General features: G+C 40.5%; 1 protein-coding gene across 9 annotated transcripts in view; it reads left to right on the top strand.

The window, feature by feature from the left end:
- Window positions 1-15,295, top strand: part of LRP6 (LDL receptor related protein 6) — a 120,648-nt gene that overhangs the window by 88,620 nt on the left and 16,733 nt on the right. For all 9 annotated transcript variants that reach the window (XM_064517189.1, XM_064517190.1, XM_064517187.1 and 6 more), the window contains 8 exons: window positions 98-314; window positions 1,842-2,131; window positions 3,821-4,047; window positions 5,739-5,923; window positions 7,656-7,982; window positions 11,435-11,637; window positions 13,598-13,809; window positions 13,998-14,188. In XM_064517189.1, coding sequence (XP_064373259.1) covers window positions 98-314; window positions 1,842-2,131; window positions 3,821-4,047; window positions 5,739-5,923; window positions 7,656-7,982; window positions 11,435-11,637; window positions 13,598-13,809; window positions 13,998-14,188 — 1,852 coding nt within the window. The remainder of the gene's footprint in view (window positions 1-97; window positions 315-1,841; window positions 2,132-3,820; window positions 4,048-5,738; window positions 5,924-7,655; window positions 7,983-11,434; window positions 11,638-13,597; window positions 13,810-13,997; window positions 14,189-15,295) is intronic.

Below are 15,295 nucleotides of genomic sequence, written 5' to 3'. Positions count from 1 at the left end.
GCTGATTAATTAATCTCTGATAAACAGTGGCAGAATTATTCTGTATACGTGAAAAGCCATTGCTCATGCAAATGTTGGTGCACACGTGTATCCACAGGTCATGAATGCCGATGGGACTGGGAGGAGAGTGCTGGTGGAGGACAAACTGCCGCATATCTTTGGGTTCACTTTGTTGGGAGACTACATTTATTGGACAGACTGGCAAAGGCGCAGCATTGAGCGCGTGCATAAGCGAACTGCGGAAAGAGAGATCATCATAGATCAGCTGCCTGATCTAATGGGCCTGAAAGCTACAAATGTCCATCAGATAATTGGTAAGCGTGACTGCAAATCAGGCACAGGCCGAAGGAAATGAAAAAGTGCTCTGGGAGCATCTGACTTGGGTAGCTATTTACTTTAAAGCACACACTCCCAAACTTTCTATCAAGGACTCTGTGAAAAATCAATAACTACATTCAATTCTGGTAACGATAGGCAGGTTTATTTTAAAAAGTAAAATATGGTAAAGAAACTCAACAGTGCCTTTCTTCACGCATCGCTCTATACCAACCAAGTCAGTCTTTTAGAAATGGGTAGAATCCAGTTTTGTTATGTGGTAACTTGTATCTCTCCACCATTAGCAGTGGGTTAGTGAGGATGCAGTTTCATGGGATGGGGTGAGTCTTTTGTAAACTGCTTCAGTTCTTTAAGTTGTCAGAACATTAAGCCAGAAAACAAGCAAGCACCCCCCAAAAAAGGGTTAATTTTCTGCTGCTTAGGGAGTTGGAGCAGCTCATAAGTCTGAACAGCACTGGATCCAGTCAGAAGAGAGGAAGAATCAGGGAAAATGAGACCATCTCTTTCTAACAGCAGCTATTAGATTAGCCCAGCTGCTTATGAAACTGCAGCTGTAGCAGCTTTTCATCTTGCAATCTGAACATGTGCTCTCAGTATGCAAAAGCTAAGAATGAGCCAGTTTTAGTCTATTCAGTGTTTTTCAAATGAACACTGCAAAATTCTTTTTAAAAATAACTAGAAGTACTTTCTGCCCTGTAGCATCAGTGGTGTAAACATGCAGGATCTAGCTTTAAATTGGCTATCAAAATACTGGTAGCAGCATAACTGTGGCATCACAGGCACATCAGATTGCATGAATTATCCTGCTATGTGGGTAAGGCTTGCAACTTCTTGCTGCCATGTCTGGATTGTACCCCAGGTTAACCCCAAATTAAATGTAGTTGAGGTGTATCTTTGCATTGCTGCTACCACATTAGCAAGTTGCCCTAAGGTATGTGTTTTAAATACAGCTCTCTTTCCAACTGTTTGGCTAATTGAGCTTGGTAATGCTGGGCCTCTCTCAGTAGGTGGATTTCCAGTATGTGCATGTATACAGGCTACTATTGCAAAGAGCTGTTTTATTGGCATCCTGGAGAGAAGAGGCCATTGAATGGATGTGAAAATAGATCTGCAACTTTTCCATCTCTAGAAACACAAGTGGGGTATGTAACGGGACTAGCATGCTGTAAAAGAAGGCAGAATTTCCACTTAGTTACACACTTTCCATTCAGTGCTTGTGTTGTGAATCAGGTCCAGTAGCTGTTGAAGTCCAGATCCCTTTCCCTACTGCTGTGTGTGTTTCCAGCAGTCAGGAAAACAAGTGTTGGCCTTCCAACCATGTAGAGTGATGCCTGTCTAAAGGATTATAAGAAACAGACAAAAATGAATTAATTAAGATAACAAAAGGTGAAAAACTGTGTGTCTGTCTTAATGAACTCAGTGTCATTGATGTGTGTGAGGACTGGCTTCATCTTCCAGATGAGGTCAGTATGCAACGATTACTTTTGCTTTTGTTGCGTGTGTAGGTACAAACCCTTGTGCAGAGGATAACGGTGGTTGCAGTCATCTTTGTCTGTACAGACCACAAGGCCTTCGCTGCGCTTGCCCCATTGGCTTAGAGCTCATCAATGATATGAAGACCTGCATTGTCCCAGAAGCTTTCCTACTGTTTTCTCGGAGAGCAGATATCAGACGAATATCTTTAGAAACTAACAACAACAACGTTGCTATTCCGCTCACCGGAGTCAAGGAAGCTTCTGCTCTGGATTTTGATGTGACAGACAATCGGATTTACTGGACTGACATTTCGCTGAAGGTAGAGATGGAAGATGCTTTTGTTTATTCCATATCTGATATTAGGTTGTTAAAAAGTTCTTAGATACTTAAAAATGGATTGACAAATATCTTTTACAAAATGTAAAGACTAGGTAAAAGAACTTGTTCTAACAAAGAATGGCATACGTTTTCATTATACTGACAGCATTCCCTCATGTAGATCATTTAAATCTGATGTGTACATTCTTACATAAAAGATACATTTGCAAAAATAATAAGTCAAGTTTTTGGCAGAAAGTAGAAACCTGAGTAGAATGCCATATGGCAGGAGACTTGGGGGATGATGGATGTTTTGCCAGACACATTTAATGGGGGGAAGCTGTGTCTTGGGTCAGGAAGTGAAAATAGGTCTTACCTATTCATTCTCTTATATAGCTACTGCACGTGAGCCATGTTATGACTCACAGGCTATTGTAAAACAGGTCTAGGGTCTAGACTGGCAAATCAGAAAAGGTTGAGGGTAAGTGTTTAAAAGTGGTAGTTAATGGAGTGACAGAAATCTGTGTGTTGTCTGTCTACTATTCTCTGTTCCTGGGGAGTCTAGTTATTCACTTTCTTTTTTATGGCTGTAAATGTAGTCAGAATTGTGAGCACCAAGAATTAGTTTTTAACAAAAGAAAGTTTTCTGCAGTTGGATTGAGAGCTACATAAACAATAACTCACAACTCTTTATGAATGAAGAATCATAGAAGTTAAAAGCAGTGAGTGAATTTGAGAGAGAGGTGACTTGGCTGAATTCTTTAGGTACGGCACTCATTTGAACTGTGTTTGAAATGAAAAGAAAACATGGATCCCCTGATGAAATTTTAAGGGTGATACAGATGAAGACTGAAAGATACACATTTCTCTGCTGTGTACTCTCATGTACTGGCATAATTGGTAGCTAGCATCCAAAGTGGGATATAAACCAAAAATATACCTTTGAGATAACTTCTGATGTGTTAAGAATATGAGGAGTTTGGGGGGAGGGGAATACTTAAGGGTACTTAGAGGAAGCCCAGGCTTGCCAAACAGAATTTTGTACCATGGTAACGTCATGATGCTTCCAGGCTTCTAAGTGGTCCTAGTAAATCAGGAAATGCCAAAACTCTGATGTATTATTAAAATGTAATTCTGGATGTATTTGCTATCACAGTCTGGTCCATGATGACAAGAGTTAAGTCTTTTGAATAAAAGACCAAGAAGAAATTATCTCTAGTGAAATTAAATTAAACCATCCGTTCTGAAGCACTTGCACTACTGAGCTATTTGCTCTTCTGTCCTCAACTTTTTCATTAGGCTCCTTTAAATATTATTACATGTTATAATGTACCTGCTTTAGTATAGACCTAACAGAGCCAAAATATTTCCCCCTCCAAAGCTGGCATTGAGTCGTTAAGGTCACTTTGACATGTAGACTGCTTGATTGACCCAGACTAGTCATCCCATTTATTTCCCCAGTGAAATGCCATTGTAATTGACACAGAACATACTTTCACAGAGTACAGTAAATCATTACTTCTGAATAGAAGCATTGTTTGCCTTGCAAATAAGTAGCATATTGTAAGATCCTCTTTCCTATGAGATGCCTAAAATCTGAAAGTGTTTAAAATGCAACAAAGGAAACAGCCAGCCCAATGAAAGACGCGTAAAGTTTCTAATTTGCCTGCGTATCTTTGTATCCCTGCAGACCATCAGCAGAGCATTTATGAATGGCAGTGCACTGGAACATGTTGTAGAGTTTGGCTTGGATTACCCAGAAGGCATGGCAGTAGATTGGCTAGGAAAGAACTTGTATTGGGCTGATACTGGAACAAATCGCATTGAAGTGTCAAAACTGGATGGACAACATCGCCAAGTGTTGGTGTGGAAAGATCTCGACAGTCCCCGGGCACTGGCATTGGACCCTGCTGAGGGGTAACTTGCTGATTTAATTTTATGTTTATGAATGTTGAAAAATAACATACAAATACTTACTGTGGGGCATGCTAGTTAGGCATTGCATATAAATCCTGAGAGAACTGAGCAGGGGAATAAAACCTGGTAATTTAGAGTACGAGGGCTGGAGAAATATGCTCTTAATGTCCTGAATAATTGTTAAGAATACTACACAAAAATCAGAGAAGCTCATTAAAAAGGGATTTATATTTAGTTTTTTAATTAGCCACAGAATCAAAGTAGCTGTAGATTTATGGAATTCATTAATTAGAAAAGGACCATATTTGTCCTTTTAAAATGAAGCTCCTTTTTATCACAAGTTAGGGTCCTATAAAGGTATTAAATGATTTAACTTGAAAGTGGGGGATGAGGCTTATTGTCTGAGAATAAGAAAAGTGTTTGTTTCTTCAGATAAGGGAGCCTTTTTTGTTGGTATGGACAGGGAAGGCAAGGGTAGAGAAACAGAGGAAAAAATTATACCCACCTTTCCTTGAAATGAAAGATTTCTTGAGAAGAAACCTCTCAATTAGATTCAAATGAAATAGTAAAAGTAGGGCAAAAAAACAGAGGTGCGGGGGATATGAAACTGCCTAACTTATAAAATAGCTCTTCTTACCATGAAATGCTCATTTGGCATTAACTAATTACTGCAAAACCTTTTTGAGATACCAATATTGTGTTGTTTACAAATGACTGAACTTCATTTTCAAGTCTTATGAATTATCCCAGTTTCCAGTGACACTGCGAGAGTTATACCAATGCAGAAAACTCAGCACCATGCAAACACAGACCTCTTACTTCATTTCAGCAAAGCGGTGGCCACTGTCTCAGTGCTTAGTGAAACCAAGTACTACACCTTCCCTACTACACTTTCCCCAGTGGGATGCGTAGATGGAGTTCAGCCCTGATGCGCTTGGATTGCCTGGACAAGTTGCCACTTTTAAAATGGTATTAGCTTTCCATCCTGGAAGAAGTGATTAACTACTTGATAGCAAATGTCAAATATACAGCCCTCTCTGCTCTACCTAAAGAAAATATTAATATGTGGAAGCCTGAGCTTCTGTCAAATGAGACTAAATTGTCATGTGAATCCGTAAAAGCTTGCATGTTTGCTCTAGTGGAAATGCCATACAGTGTTGTGGCATTCTGCCATCAGCTGAAATGTAGTACACTGCTATACAGCTGATTGAATTAGTGGTGTGGAGATGAGTGGTGACACCCACTAACAAAAGCACCCTGCATACCCCTGCATTCCTACCATTTTTATTCCTGCATTTGGTGGACAACTGAATAGAAGCAGAAGACAGTTCTTGCAAAGTAGCATGGAAAATACTGTGCTAAATTACCAGGCATAAAGGAGAGTGCCCAATTGCCAGCCTTTTGTCTCTTAACTGATGTGGATTTGCTAAGATTGAAGTGCTTTCATAAAGAAGATGCTGATGAAAATCCAGCTTCAAGTGGAAAAAATAATGTTGGAAGCACTTTGAGGAAGTCTGACTCATTTCTTTGCTTGTGTTTTGAAATAAATATTTAGTGTAATGGGGCCTAATAAATGCTTACATTCATAGCTCTTGTTTTCTCTTACTCTTTCTAAAGAATTTTTTTTTTGCTTTGATTTTCCGCTAAAGTTCTCTTTTGGATAAACGTGACTTTTTTTGCCTTTTAATCAGGTTTATGTACTGGACTGAATGGGGTGGTAAGCCAAAGATTGACAGAGCTGCTATGGATGGGAGTGAGCGGACTACTTTGGTACCAAATGTGGGACGTGCTAATGGCCTGACTATTGATTATGCTAAAAGACGACTGTACTGGACTGACCTTGATACCAACCTAATAGAGTCGTCCAACATGCTAGGTGAGCCCCAGAGCCCTGGACCGTGTGATGGGGATAGTGCCTCTTTTCACAGTTACTTAAGGCAAATTATTGCTTGGATAATGCAAAAATAAGTATCTTAAGACAAAAATAGATTTTTCCAAACTCTCACACCTTTAATATTTGCTTCTATATTTGATGTTTATGCAACAGAGCAGTCAGTGAGGCCTCAGTTTTCTTGTATGCAATATAGTTGTTCACGAAGTTAAAATTATACAAGCTGTGCCTGTTTTCAGTTATATGTAGGACAAAGCTGTCAACTTTTAGTGTTTTGGAGAGTCTTGTTTTGCTGCTCTGAAGAGTGTTGGCAAATATATAGCAAACATTTCATCGTCTGTAGAAAGGTAGAGGGAAAGCCAAGATAACAGCTTATTGGATGCTTTTCACTATGTAATTCAATACAATTTGGTTTTTAATTTTTGTTGGTATCCTCGGGATTCAGGCATTTTTCTCAGTATGCTGAATTCCATGGAGCTTTCCCTGGCCAGTACTGGTCACCAGGAAAGTTCTCTCTTATGCTAGGGTCTGCATGAGTGTTTTGTAAAATGGTCCTTACAGCTAAATGGAGGTGCGGTATGTTATTCTTTCAGTGTCCCGGAGGTGGTGTACTGGGGTCCTCGGCCCTCTAAGATTGGCTCAATATCATGTTTTTAACATCTCTGCAGCCACAGGAGTGGAATGCCTTGTTGTATGCCACATTAGTCAGATTAGTGTTGTCACTAGCCAATATTTAGCAGGCTGAAAGAGTTCATCTGCTTTAAACTGCACACTCGCAGTAGTGGGACAAAGTTAGAAAAAGGTAAAAGCAGAAAAACGCCTTACTAGGAATCATATGTAGTAGAAAAGCTTTTCTTCAGCTTCTCCTGCATTTCGGTGTGCTATTGAGGCTGGCTCAATATTCCACTGTATCCCTTAAAACTGATATATAGAATTAGAATTTCATCTTTCCTGTCCCCGTGGCTGACGATGGCAGGCTGCATGACAGCATGTTTCTTCTCTGTGCAAGAGGGAATGACTTCCCTCTTCATAATCTCCCACTCATTTTCTGTGAGTAGACACCAGGACACCACACGGTAATGAAGCATCACATGGCTCAAATCGTTCCCCCTCCCCTTGTTCCCCCTCCCTGAACATGCTCTTTAAGATCTCTTAACCTTTCTGCGGTATACACAGTTAACTCATTCCTGTCTTGAGTTTCCCACTGCTCTTTCCTGTTATGACATTCCAGAGACAGAATAGTTTAACTTTGTACGCTTAATTTTTCTCATAATACAATGTAGAATCATATTCAATTCTGTCTCTGTAAGCAGTGAGCAAAGACTCAAATGTGGTGCCAGAGACAACGACCTGGGAATTCAGTGTCAAGATCCTGGGTCTCCTTCAGAGAGATCCAGTTTATTCCAAGGGGAAGGCAAAGGAGAGGATCTTTCCGATAACCCAGATAATTTCAAAACTGAGTTTTTTTTCTTTAGTCAAATAGGTTCTGTTCTGTGAATCACAAGTAGGGTTGTTGGCATGTTTCTATGATATAAAAAGGGCCCTTAGACTTTAGGGTGGTCTTTTGAATATATTGCACATTGTGTTATAATTTACTTTTATAATTTTAAAATAGTAACTTTAAAGCAAGTATATTTTAACCTTTCTGTGTAGGGGATATGTCTAACAGGGTCCCCAAATAATTCTGCTTTTTCTCTCCCTTCCTTTTTGGAAACAGGCCTTGACCGTGAGATTATTGCTGATGATTTGCCTCACCCATTCGGCTTGACTCAATATCAGGATTACATTTATTGGACAGACTGGAGCCGGCGCAGTATTGAACGAGCCAACAAGACCAGTGGCCAGAACCGAACTATCATCCAAGGACACTTGGATTATGTTATGGACATATTGGTCTTCCATTCCTCTAGGCAGGCAGGCTGGAACGAGTGTGCCTCTAGCAATGGTCACTGCTCTCATCTGTGCTTAGCCGTTCCTGTTGGTGGTTTTGTGTGTGGGTGCCCAGCTCACTATTCCTTGAACTCTGACAACAGGACTTGCAGTGGTAAGCCCTAATATATGGAAATAAACTTCAGAAGCAGATATCCTTAGTAATGGATACAAGCATTGTACTGGGAAAAAAAGAAGAGTTTTATTTTTCATATGAGATGGATAGGTTTGCTTTGCTGATAGGCCCAGTTAAAACTAGTTTCTCTTTCAGATGCTGAATATGTGTTGGAAATCTTTATATCCTCTTAGCATCCCTTCCCCCATAGGAAGCAGGGTATGTAACCAAATAAAGATGGCAATAAAAATATGTATTATAAAGTATAAGTAATGTATTTTCTAATTAGCTTCTAATAGTACAATCCTATCGACCTATCACCTTAAGTGAAGGTAGGGTATTAAAAGTAAAAAATCTTGCAACAGGCCAGTACTGCAGTAAAATACAAAAAAACAGATCTATTGAATCCCTTTCCTGGCTCTATGAGCTAAAGCTGCGTAAGTAGGAACGCTGGAAATACTTTTCGTTTCGTATCTGTCGACACTTCTCAAGCACTTCTTTGCTTGCTCATTTATTTATTTCTAATCTCACCTGACATAAAGGATATTGGATAGTTTGGTGTATATTCTGGACTTCTCGTAGCCTTTAGGTGGGACAAGATCTTCTGTAGCTCTCTTATTTGCTGGTTGATGAGCTGTTGAGGTAGGCTGTGCTTCAGAGCCACTCATAGCCCCAGAAGTGTTTCTTCTGCAGCAAGGAGAGGCTCGGCTCCGCTGCCTCCGCAGCACTTCACATTTCTGATATCAGTGCAGCCAGGCCCCACATTTCTTCATTGTTGTGTAGAATACGAACCACAAGGCCCCTCGGGCTGTGTGTAATTACTTTCTAACCAAATAATTTATCCATCTCTCAATAACTGGCTGCCAGTGAAGCACTCATAATTTTGGCAGCCACGCTGGATGGCTGATTTCCACTGGTGTCATTCAGAATAGTCAGTGGGTTAAGAGATGCATGGTACAGAGAGACAGATTGTATCTTGTCTGCATTATGCATGAGTAGGGAGCTCCAACTGTTGTTTTAAAGCCAAAAGCAGAGTTGCTTGTTCCATGAATGCCACCTCATGGAATTTTTTGAAAATCATGCCCTTTGGAAAAGTCTGCTTTATATCTCCTCCGTGTGACCTGTACAGCTCTTCTCCTTTTTTATTACGAGGGACGCTTATATGACAACTGGCTCTTTGCATTTTAACGTTCCCTCTCCTTTCTGCAAGTTAGAAGCACAGTTGGCACCATGCTGGTGGTTACTCTGATTTTGTAGGTGGAGGAATTTGACTTCCAGTGGAGAAAAAGTAGTAAAATGATAAAAGACGATGTTTTCTTTTGAAAATGCTCTTGGTAACAAAGGAACAAGAAAAATACAGGAAATACATTGCACAGAAATGGAATTGTTTCCCCTCGTGCAGTTTAGAGTCTTTCAGGAGCCATTAATCGTTTTCTTTGTGCCATATTGCAACCTGGTAACTTTACAGCCTCTCAATTGTATGTAATTGGAGACTTAGGCTTCTCTGCTCATAATTTAATTTTTCTCTTGGCCACTATAATTGGAGCATGAATCATTTTAACGTTCTCTTGCCTGTTTTACTTGATTATGTATTAGCCTAAGCCCTGTCTAGAGGCCAGTTCCTCCCTTTCTGGATCACGCTGCTCATGTGCTTATAGATTGTTTTAATTGTGGGAAGGACACAGTGCTCTGGCTAGGTCTGGTGTCTCTTCAGACCCACCATGTGTTGCGAAGTTTGAATTCAGCGTTCCTCTGGAGACGTGCTTGCTGCGCTCCGTTTGCCTTCCAAAAACTTAGTGAAAATATGTGACTATTGGGAGGGACAATGATGAAAACTGGGAGGTGATTTCCAAAATCAGTGCTGTTTTGGAGATGTGGGGATTCGAAGGAGGAGGTTTTGCTGTGATTTTTTTAGAATGAACTGTCTATTCAAAGTTGGAAGCCAGTGGCTCTTAGACAATGAGAGGCTGTCTTGGGGGGGGGGGGGGGGGAAGAAGAAAGGATATTAGATGCTGATACCAATATGTTTGGCTGTATTATTTGTTTTATCCTAAGCTTATTTTTCTTTGCATTTCTCTCTCAGCTGCTTGATAAGAATACTGACGTTTTCTGAATTCACTGTTTTGCTGTATATGTTCAGTATAAACTTTGGTTTGCTTTTGTTGTACTTTCTTCTACAGTTCAGACTTAAGTAGAAGGCAGCTTAAATTACTGGAGAAATGCTTGGAGGAGAAATACAGGTTTTCCAGAAAGCAAAAATAACTTGCAACTAGGTCTGATTTTTATAGGATGTTAGGATTCAGTGTTTGTTGCCAAGGAAACTCCCCCCCCCCCTTTTTTTCCAGCAGCCACAATAAGCGTTCAAAGTGTATGCCTAAAATAACAAAGAACGATGATGTTCTCTGGAAGGCTCTTGCTCCGTCTCCTTCCCAAGGTGCTGTCTTACCTGTTTTACAAGCTGGATTGAATGAGAGCAGTGTCCCACTGCTAATCTCTCCAGACCTGAGCTATAGATAATTGATTATACAAACGTCAGGGAGGCTGCAGACTGCATTGCTGGCTCTTGTGCTGTCTTGCACAGCAGTGGTTCCAGGTAGACCATTATTGAAAAAAATGCTGTAAACAGGGGAAATACTTTCACTACCTCATCTGATTTCTGACCCAGTTATGTAATACAGAGATAATTTCTTTTTAACAAGGCATTAAGTGTACTTGCCTTGCGCACTAACTGTAAGATCAGCTGGTAAATTACGGCTGAATGGGGTGGGGAAGTCTTATTTTTTGCTCTTTAATACTACTTATAAGAAAAAAATCATTCATCCGGGAAATTTTTGTTGGGCATCTGGAAAGCTGGAGCAGAGCACTGGGTTTTTTTTCTGCTTGCAGGTTAGCATTCCCAGCTGAGTGCCTAGAAATACTCAAGATAAATCTGAGAGGAATGAATAGCTTTTTCTCCAAAAACCCAGCCTGTACTCACCTAAGACATTTTCCTAGTTGTCATTTCATTCTGGTGTAGGCAGAAAGAGAGTTTGTAGGAACAGGACTGGACCATGCTAATGGCCTGTGAGCTCTAAATAAGAAACTGGTGGTGGCTTTTGCTCCTCTTTCTCCACAAGTGGAGTGTATTTAGCGAGGTAATTTTGACAGAAGTCTTCACGTTCATTAGTCCTGGGATGTATGAAATTATCTTTGCCAGTTACATCCCCATTCAAACATTTATAGAAAACAAAGTCATTTGAAAGGCTTTCCAAACTGAAAAGAGGTTTTTTTTATTTTGTTTTGGGTTTTTTTGACAAAGGAAGAGGGAGGAAGGGAATGAAATATTAGGTACTGTCTGGTTTTATGTAGTAGTGGTTGTTATTGAACATATGAATACCCAACATTTTTGCTGTGTTAACACTTACCCTCTTCTCCCTCTTTTTATTTTTTCTTTCTCTTTTTAACGCATCAAGCTCCTACAACCTTTCTGCTGTTCAGTCAGAAGAATGCAATTAATCGCATGGTGATAGATGAGCAGCAGAGTCCAGATATTATACTCCCTATCCACAGTCTCAGGAATGTTCGAGCCATTGATTATGACCCCCTGGATAAACAGCTGTACTGGATTGATTCTCGGCAGAATATCATCCGCAAGGCACAAGAAGATGGCAGCCAGGTATCCTGCGGGTGATGGAGTTGCTAAAAGATGAGGGTGGCATGCTTTATACCCAGCAATGAATGGATTGTACATTAAAAAAAAAAAATTAGATGTATGGATTTCCTGTAGATTAGAAGCTGCCAGCTGGCAAAACAAATGGCAGTGGGAGTTTCTGGAGTAGTAGTCCTCAAGCAGTAATCTGGGAGATGCTGCTGGAAAATAGACATTGAAGACATTAAGTCCCGCTTACAAATACAGTTGTCTGCCGTGCTTTATTTGCTCAGTACTGTCTGTTGGCCAGGGGCTGTTGGAAACCCCTGTGTGAGAGAAGTGAAACAAGGAATGGAAGATTCTTGAGAGAAATGAAGTGTGCCAGGAGATTGAAAGAGGATTTGCAAATGAGCAGAGTGCAGTGACATTGACTCTGACATGAGGAGCCTTGGACCCTGTGAGCACATGGCTATCTAAAGCCTCTGAGGTTCTGGTGGGATGGGAAGAAAAATGTTGTGAACTGTAGAGGCACTGGGTGCAGAGGTTGAAATGCGTGACCTGTAAGATGTGACAGGCTCAGGAAAAGGTCTTTAACTGGTGAAACATTGGGGTTTTTTTTTTTTTTTGGGGGGGGGAGGGGTTGTTTTTTTGTTTTTGTTTTTTTTAACTTTTTCTGATTCTACATAAAAGTAGAGTGAGGTAGAAGGCAAAAGGGAATACAGATTTAGTGAGGTTAGCTGTAAGCAATGACTGCTTATTCCTTTTCCACATTTTAAAATAAGTCTTTTCTTCCTGTATTTTTTGGAATGAGGAAGGAGCGGGAGACTAAGATGGACAACACAGAGGTTGTATGCTCAGTTCAATTCGTAAGAGAGTGCAGTTTCTGGTAGGGGGTGTGGTGTTAGCTGGATCCTGCTGAAATGCCCTTCAGTCTTGACTCTCAATTTAGCAATGGTTTTAGTTTTGGAATATCTAAATAATTTAACACCCAAAGGTAGTTGAAGGTACCAGATATTTTTGCCAGCTTCAGCAGATTAAACAAATACAGAACTTTAGGCACACCCTTTCTTAGAAGTGACAAGCCAGAAAAGAAAGTTAGGCAGATTTTCCAATGAAAGATTTAATATGAGAGGCAAGGGAGTGGGAAGGTAAGGGCTGCACATCTCAAAAGCATCAGGTTTTCCAAAAAGATTAATCTTAATTTATTAATTCTCTTTAGATTTTTTTGAAAAAGTTTAGGAAAGGATGTCTGTTATGTTTTCAGTTAGGTTCACCTTTTGCTACAGAGAGACTATGCAGTGTTTTTTCTGATAAAGGTGTGTGAACTCCAGAGGTCTGGACCAGTAGATGAGAAGAACTTTTGAGCAGAAAGGTGTTAGTTGGAAATGTCATAAAGTCACAGACTTATGCTGGTGTCATTTCTGTCTGTTGGCAGGGTTCCCTTCCCATTTATGCTTCATCTGTATATTAGTTCCCCAAGTGTAATGAGAGTAATGATGGAAAGGAATGAGGCAAGAATTTCAAGCCTTGTCTGGCCTCACTTTGCCTGTGTTTTTATCTTTTCTAAGATTCAGCTTCAGCTTTGGGAATTACTGGTGACGTGAGTCCCTCTGTTATAGACAGCTAAATGTTCTGGGTTTGGGTCCATCTGAACTGAATTTAGGATTGTCGAGAAAACAGAGGAAACAAAGTTAAACCTGAATCTTCAACATACAGACCGTTTTGACTTATTGGTCAAACTTGCAAAATCTCGTAAGCTGCGACCAACTTGCATGATCTTCATTACCACCAGCTGTCAGGACTAAGTTTCTATATCTGATCATGGTCTTGAGGGACAACTGGACCTGGCTGTCTCCTACTTTAGGATAGTATTTTGGAAGTTTCCTTTTCTGTATGGTAGTTTGATGTGGGGCATCCATAGGAAATAAAATTGCTTACATTAGATGAGATTTAATGCTCTTCTGGGGGGTGTTTTTCGTCCTTTTAGAGCCTCACTGTTGTGGCAAGTCCAGTTCCCAACCAGAACCTAGACATGCAGCCCTATGACCTCAGCATTGATATCTACAGCCGCTATATCTATTGGACCTGTGAAGCCACTAATGTGATCAATGTGACACGCTTGGATGGGCGATCTATGGGAGTGGTGCTCAAAGGAGATCAAGATAGGCCCAGGGCCATTGTGGTGAATCCAGAGAAGGGGTATGTAGCTGAAATGGAGTGATGTGGGGGAAAGCCAGGCTCTGAAGGTCTTGTGAATCTAATTGTTTTCTTGCTGCTGATTGGTTTCTGTTTGTCAGAACAAAAGCGTCTCTGACATTTGTTAAGCTGTCTCGGTCATGCTGCAAAAATGTGGAAAGATCAAATAAACTTTTATTTTCCTTTTCCAGATACATGTATTTCACCAACCTACAGGAAAGATCTCCTAAAATTGAGAGAGCAGCATTGGATGGAACTGAACGGGAGGTGCTCTTTTTCAGTGGTTTGAGCAAGCCCATAGCCTTAGCTATTGACAGCCAGCTAGGCAAGTTGTTCTGGGCTGATTCAGACCTGCGGAGAATTGAAAGCAGTGACCTTTCAGGTAGAGTAGCACTTTAATTCAGTGATTCATTTCTGTGGTGTGGGTGTGGGGGAATGCAGAGAAAGGTGTCTCCTTTTCCTTCCTACTATAAACAGTCTGTACTGTGATTCTAATCACTCCTTAAATTCCCAGCCAGGGAATGTGCGTGATTCATGCAGCATACCTTTTCAGTCTCATGCCTCTATCTATGATTTGCATTATTAATTGCTACACATGCTATTTACTTTGATTTCTCATTTCAAGACCTTTGTGCAGTTTCCCGGAGTCTGTTCACAAATAAATTCCTGCAGTTTTGGAAGGGGGAAGGGAGAGGAGTTGTTTTTAAAGGCATTGGTTTTGGTGCGGTAATCTCTCAATCAGAGGAAAATGTTTCCCATTCATGGAAAAATCTTTTCTGTAGAGTTAAAGCATATGATGTGCAGGTCACTTACGTATCTATCATTTAGGTTGAAATAATGTGACAAGGATAGAGCAGATTTAACATCTCAGTGTTCTCAAAAGGCACAACTCCTTCCAGAAGTACCAGAATTGGGACAAGAGAGGAGGCAAAATCATGCAGTCAGATTAAGAGAGACTGATATTTCTCTCATTCACCCACTGGATCCAGCAAGTTGCTGGATCAGATCAGTTGTCCCATGTAGCTTCAGCAGTAATTTGCTGTGATACTAGCTGGGTTGGATGTTGCTGCAGGAAGTGACAGAAAGGCATGTGTTTGCTCAGACCAATCTATGGCTTGTATCATTGGGTACACAGCCCCCTTGACAGTGCTGCAAGGGGGGGGCAATGGAAGAATTTCTCCTTCCTCTGCAGGTGAGAGTTGTACGTGTCCTTGCACTTCAGCAGAGCGTTATTCTGCTCTCAGAAACATATATGTACATGCATAAGGACATACAGTGCTATCTGGGAGCATGTTTGAAAACTTAGAAAGAATCTGGTAGTTCATAGTAATATGTTTCACTGATGGTATACCTTTGTTCAAAGTAGCAGCATGTAATCCCTTTGACATCAGTGTGCTCTTCAGCCTTTTATTAGTTAACCTCCAAGAAAAAGCTTTTGGAGTGGAAAACATCCTTTCAGTTTTCCTAGATGGTTGTAACTGAGTCTCAG

Source organism: Dromaius novaehollandiae, chromosome 1 (genome assembly GCF_036370855.1).
Source record: "Dromaius novaehollandiae isolate bDroNov1 chromosome 1, bDroNov1.hap1, whole genome shotgun sequence".
In the NCBI taxonomy this organism is placed as follows: domain Eukaryota; kingdom Metazoa; phylum Chordata; class Aves; order Casuariiformes; family Dromaiidae; genus Dromaius; species Dromaius novaehollandiae.
Note: the sequence above shows the minus strand (reverse complement) of the source record. Positions and strands in the feature narration are given on the sequence as shown.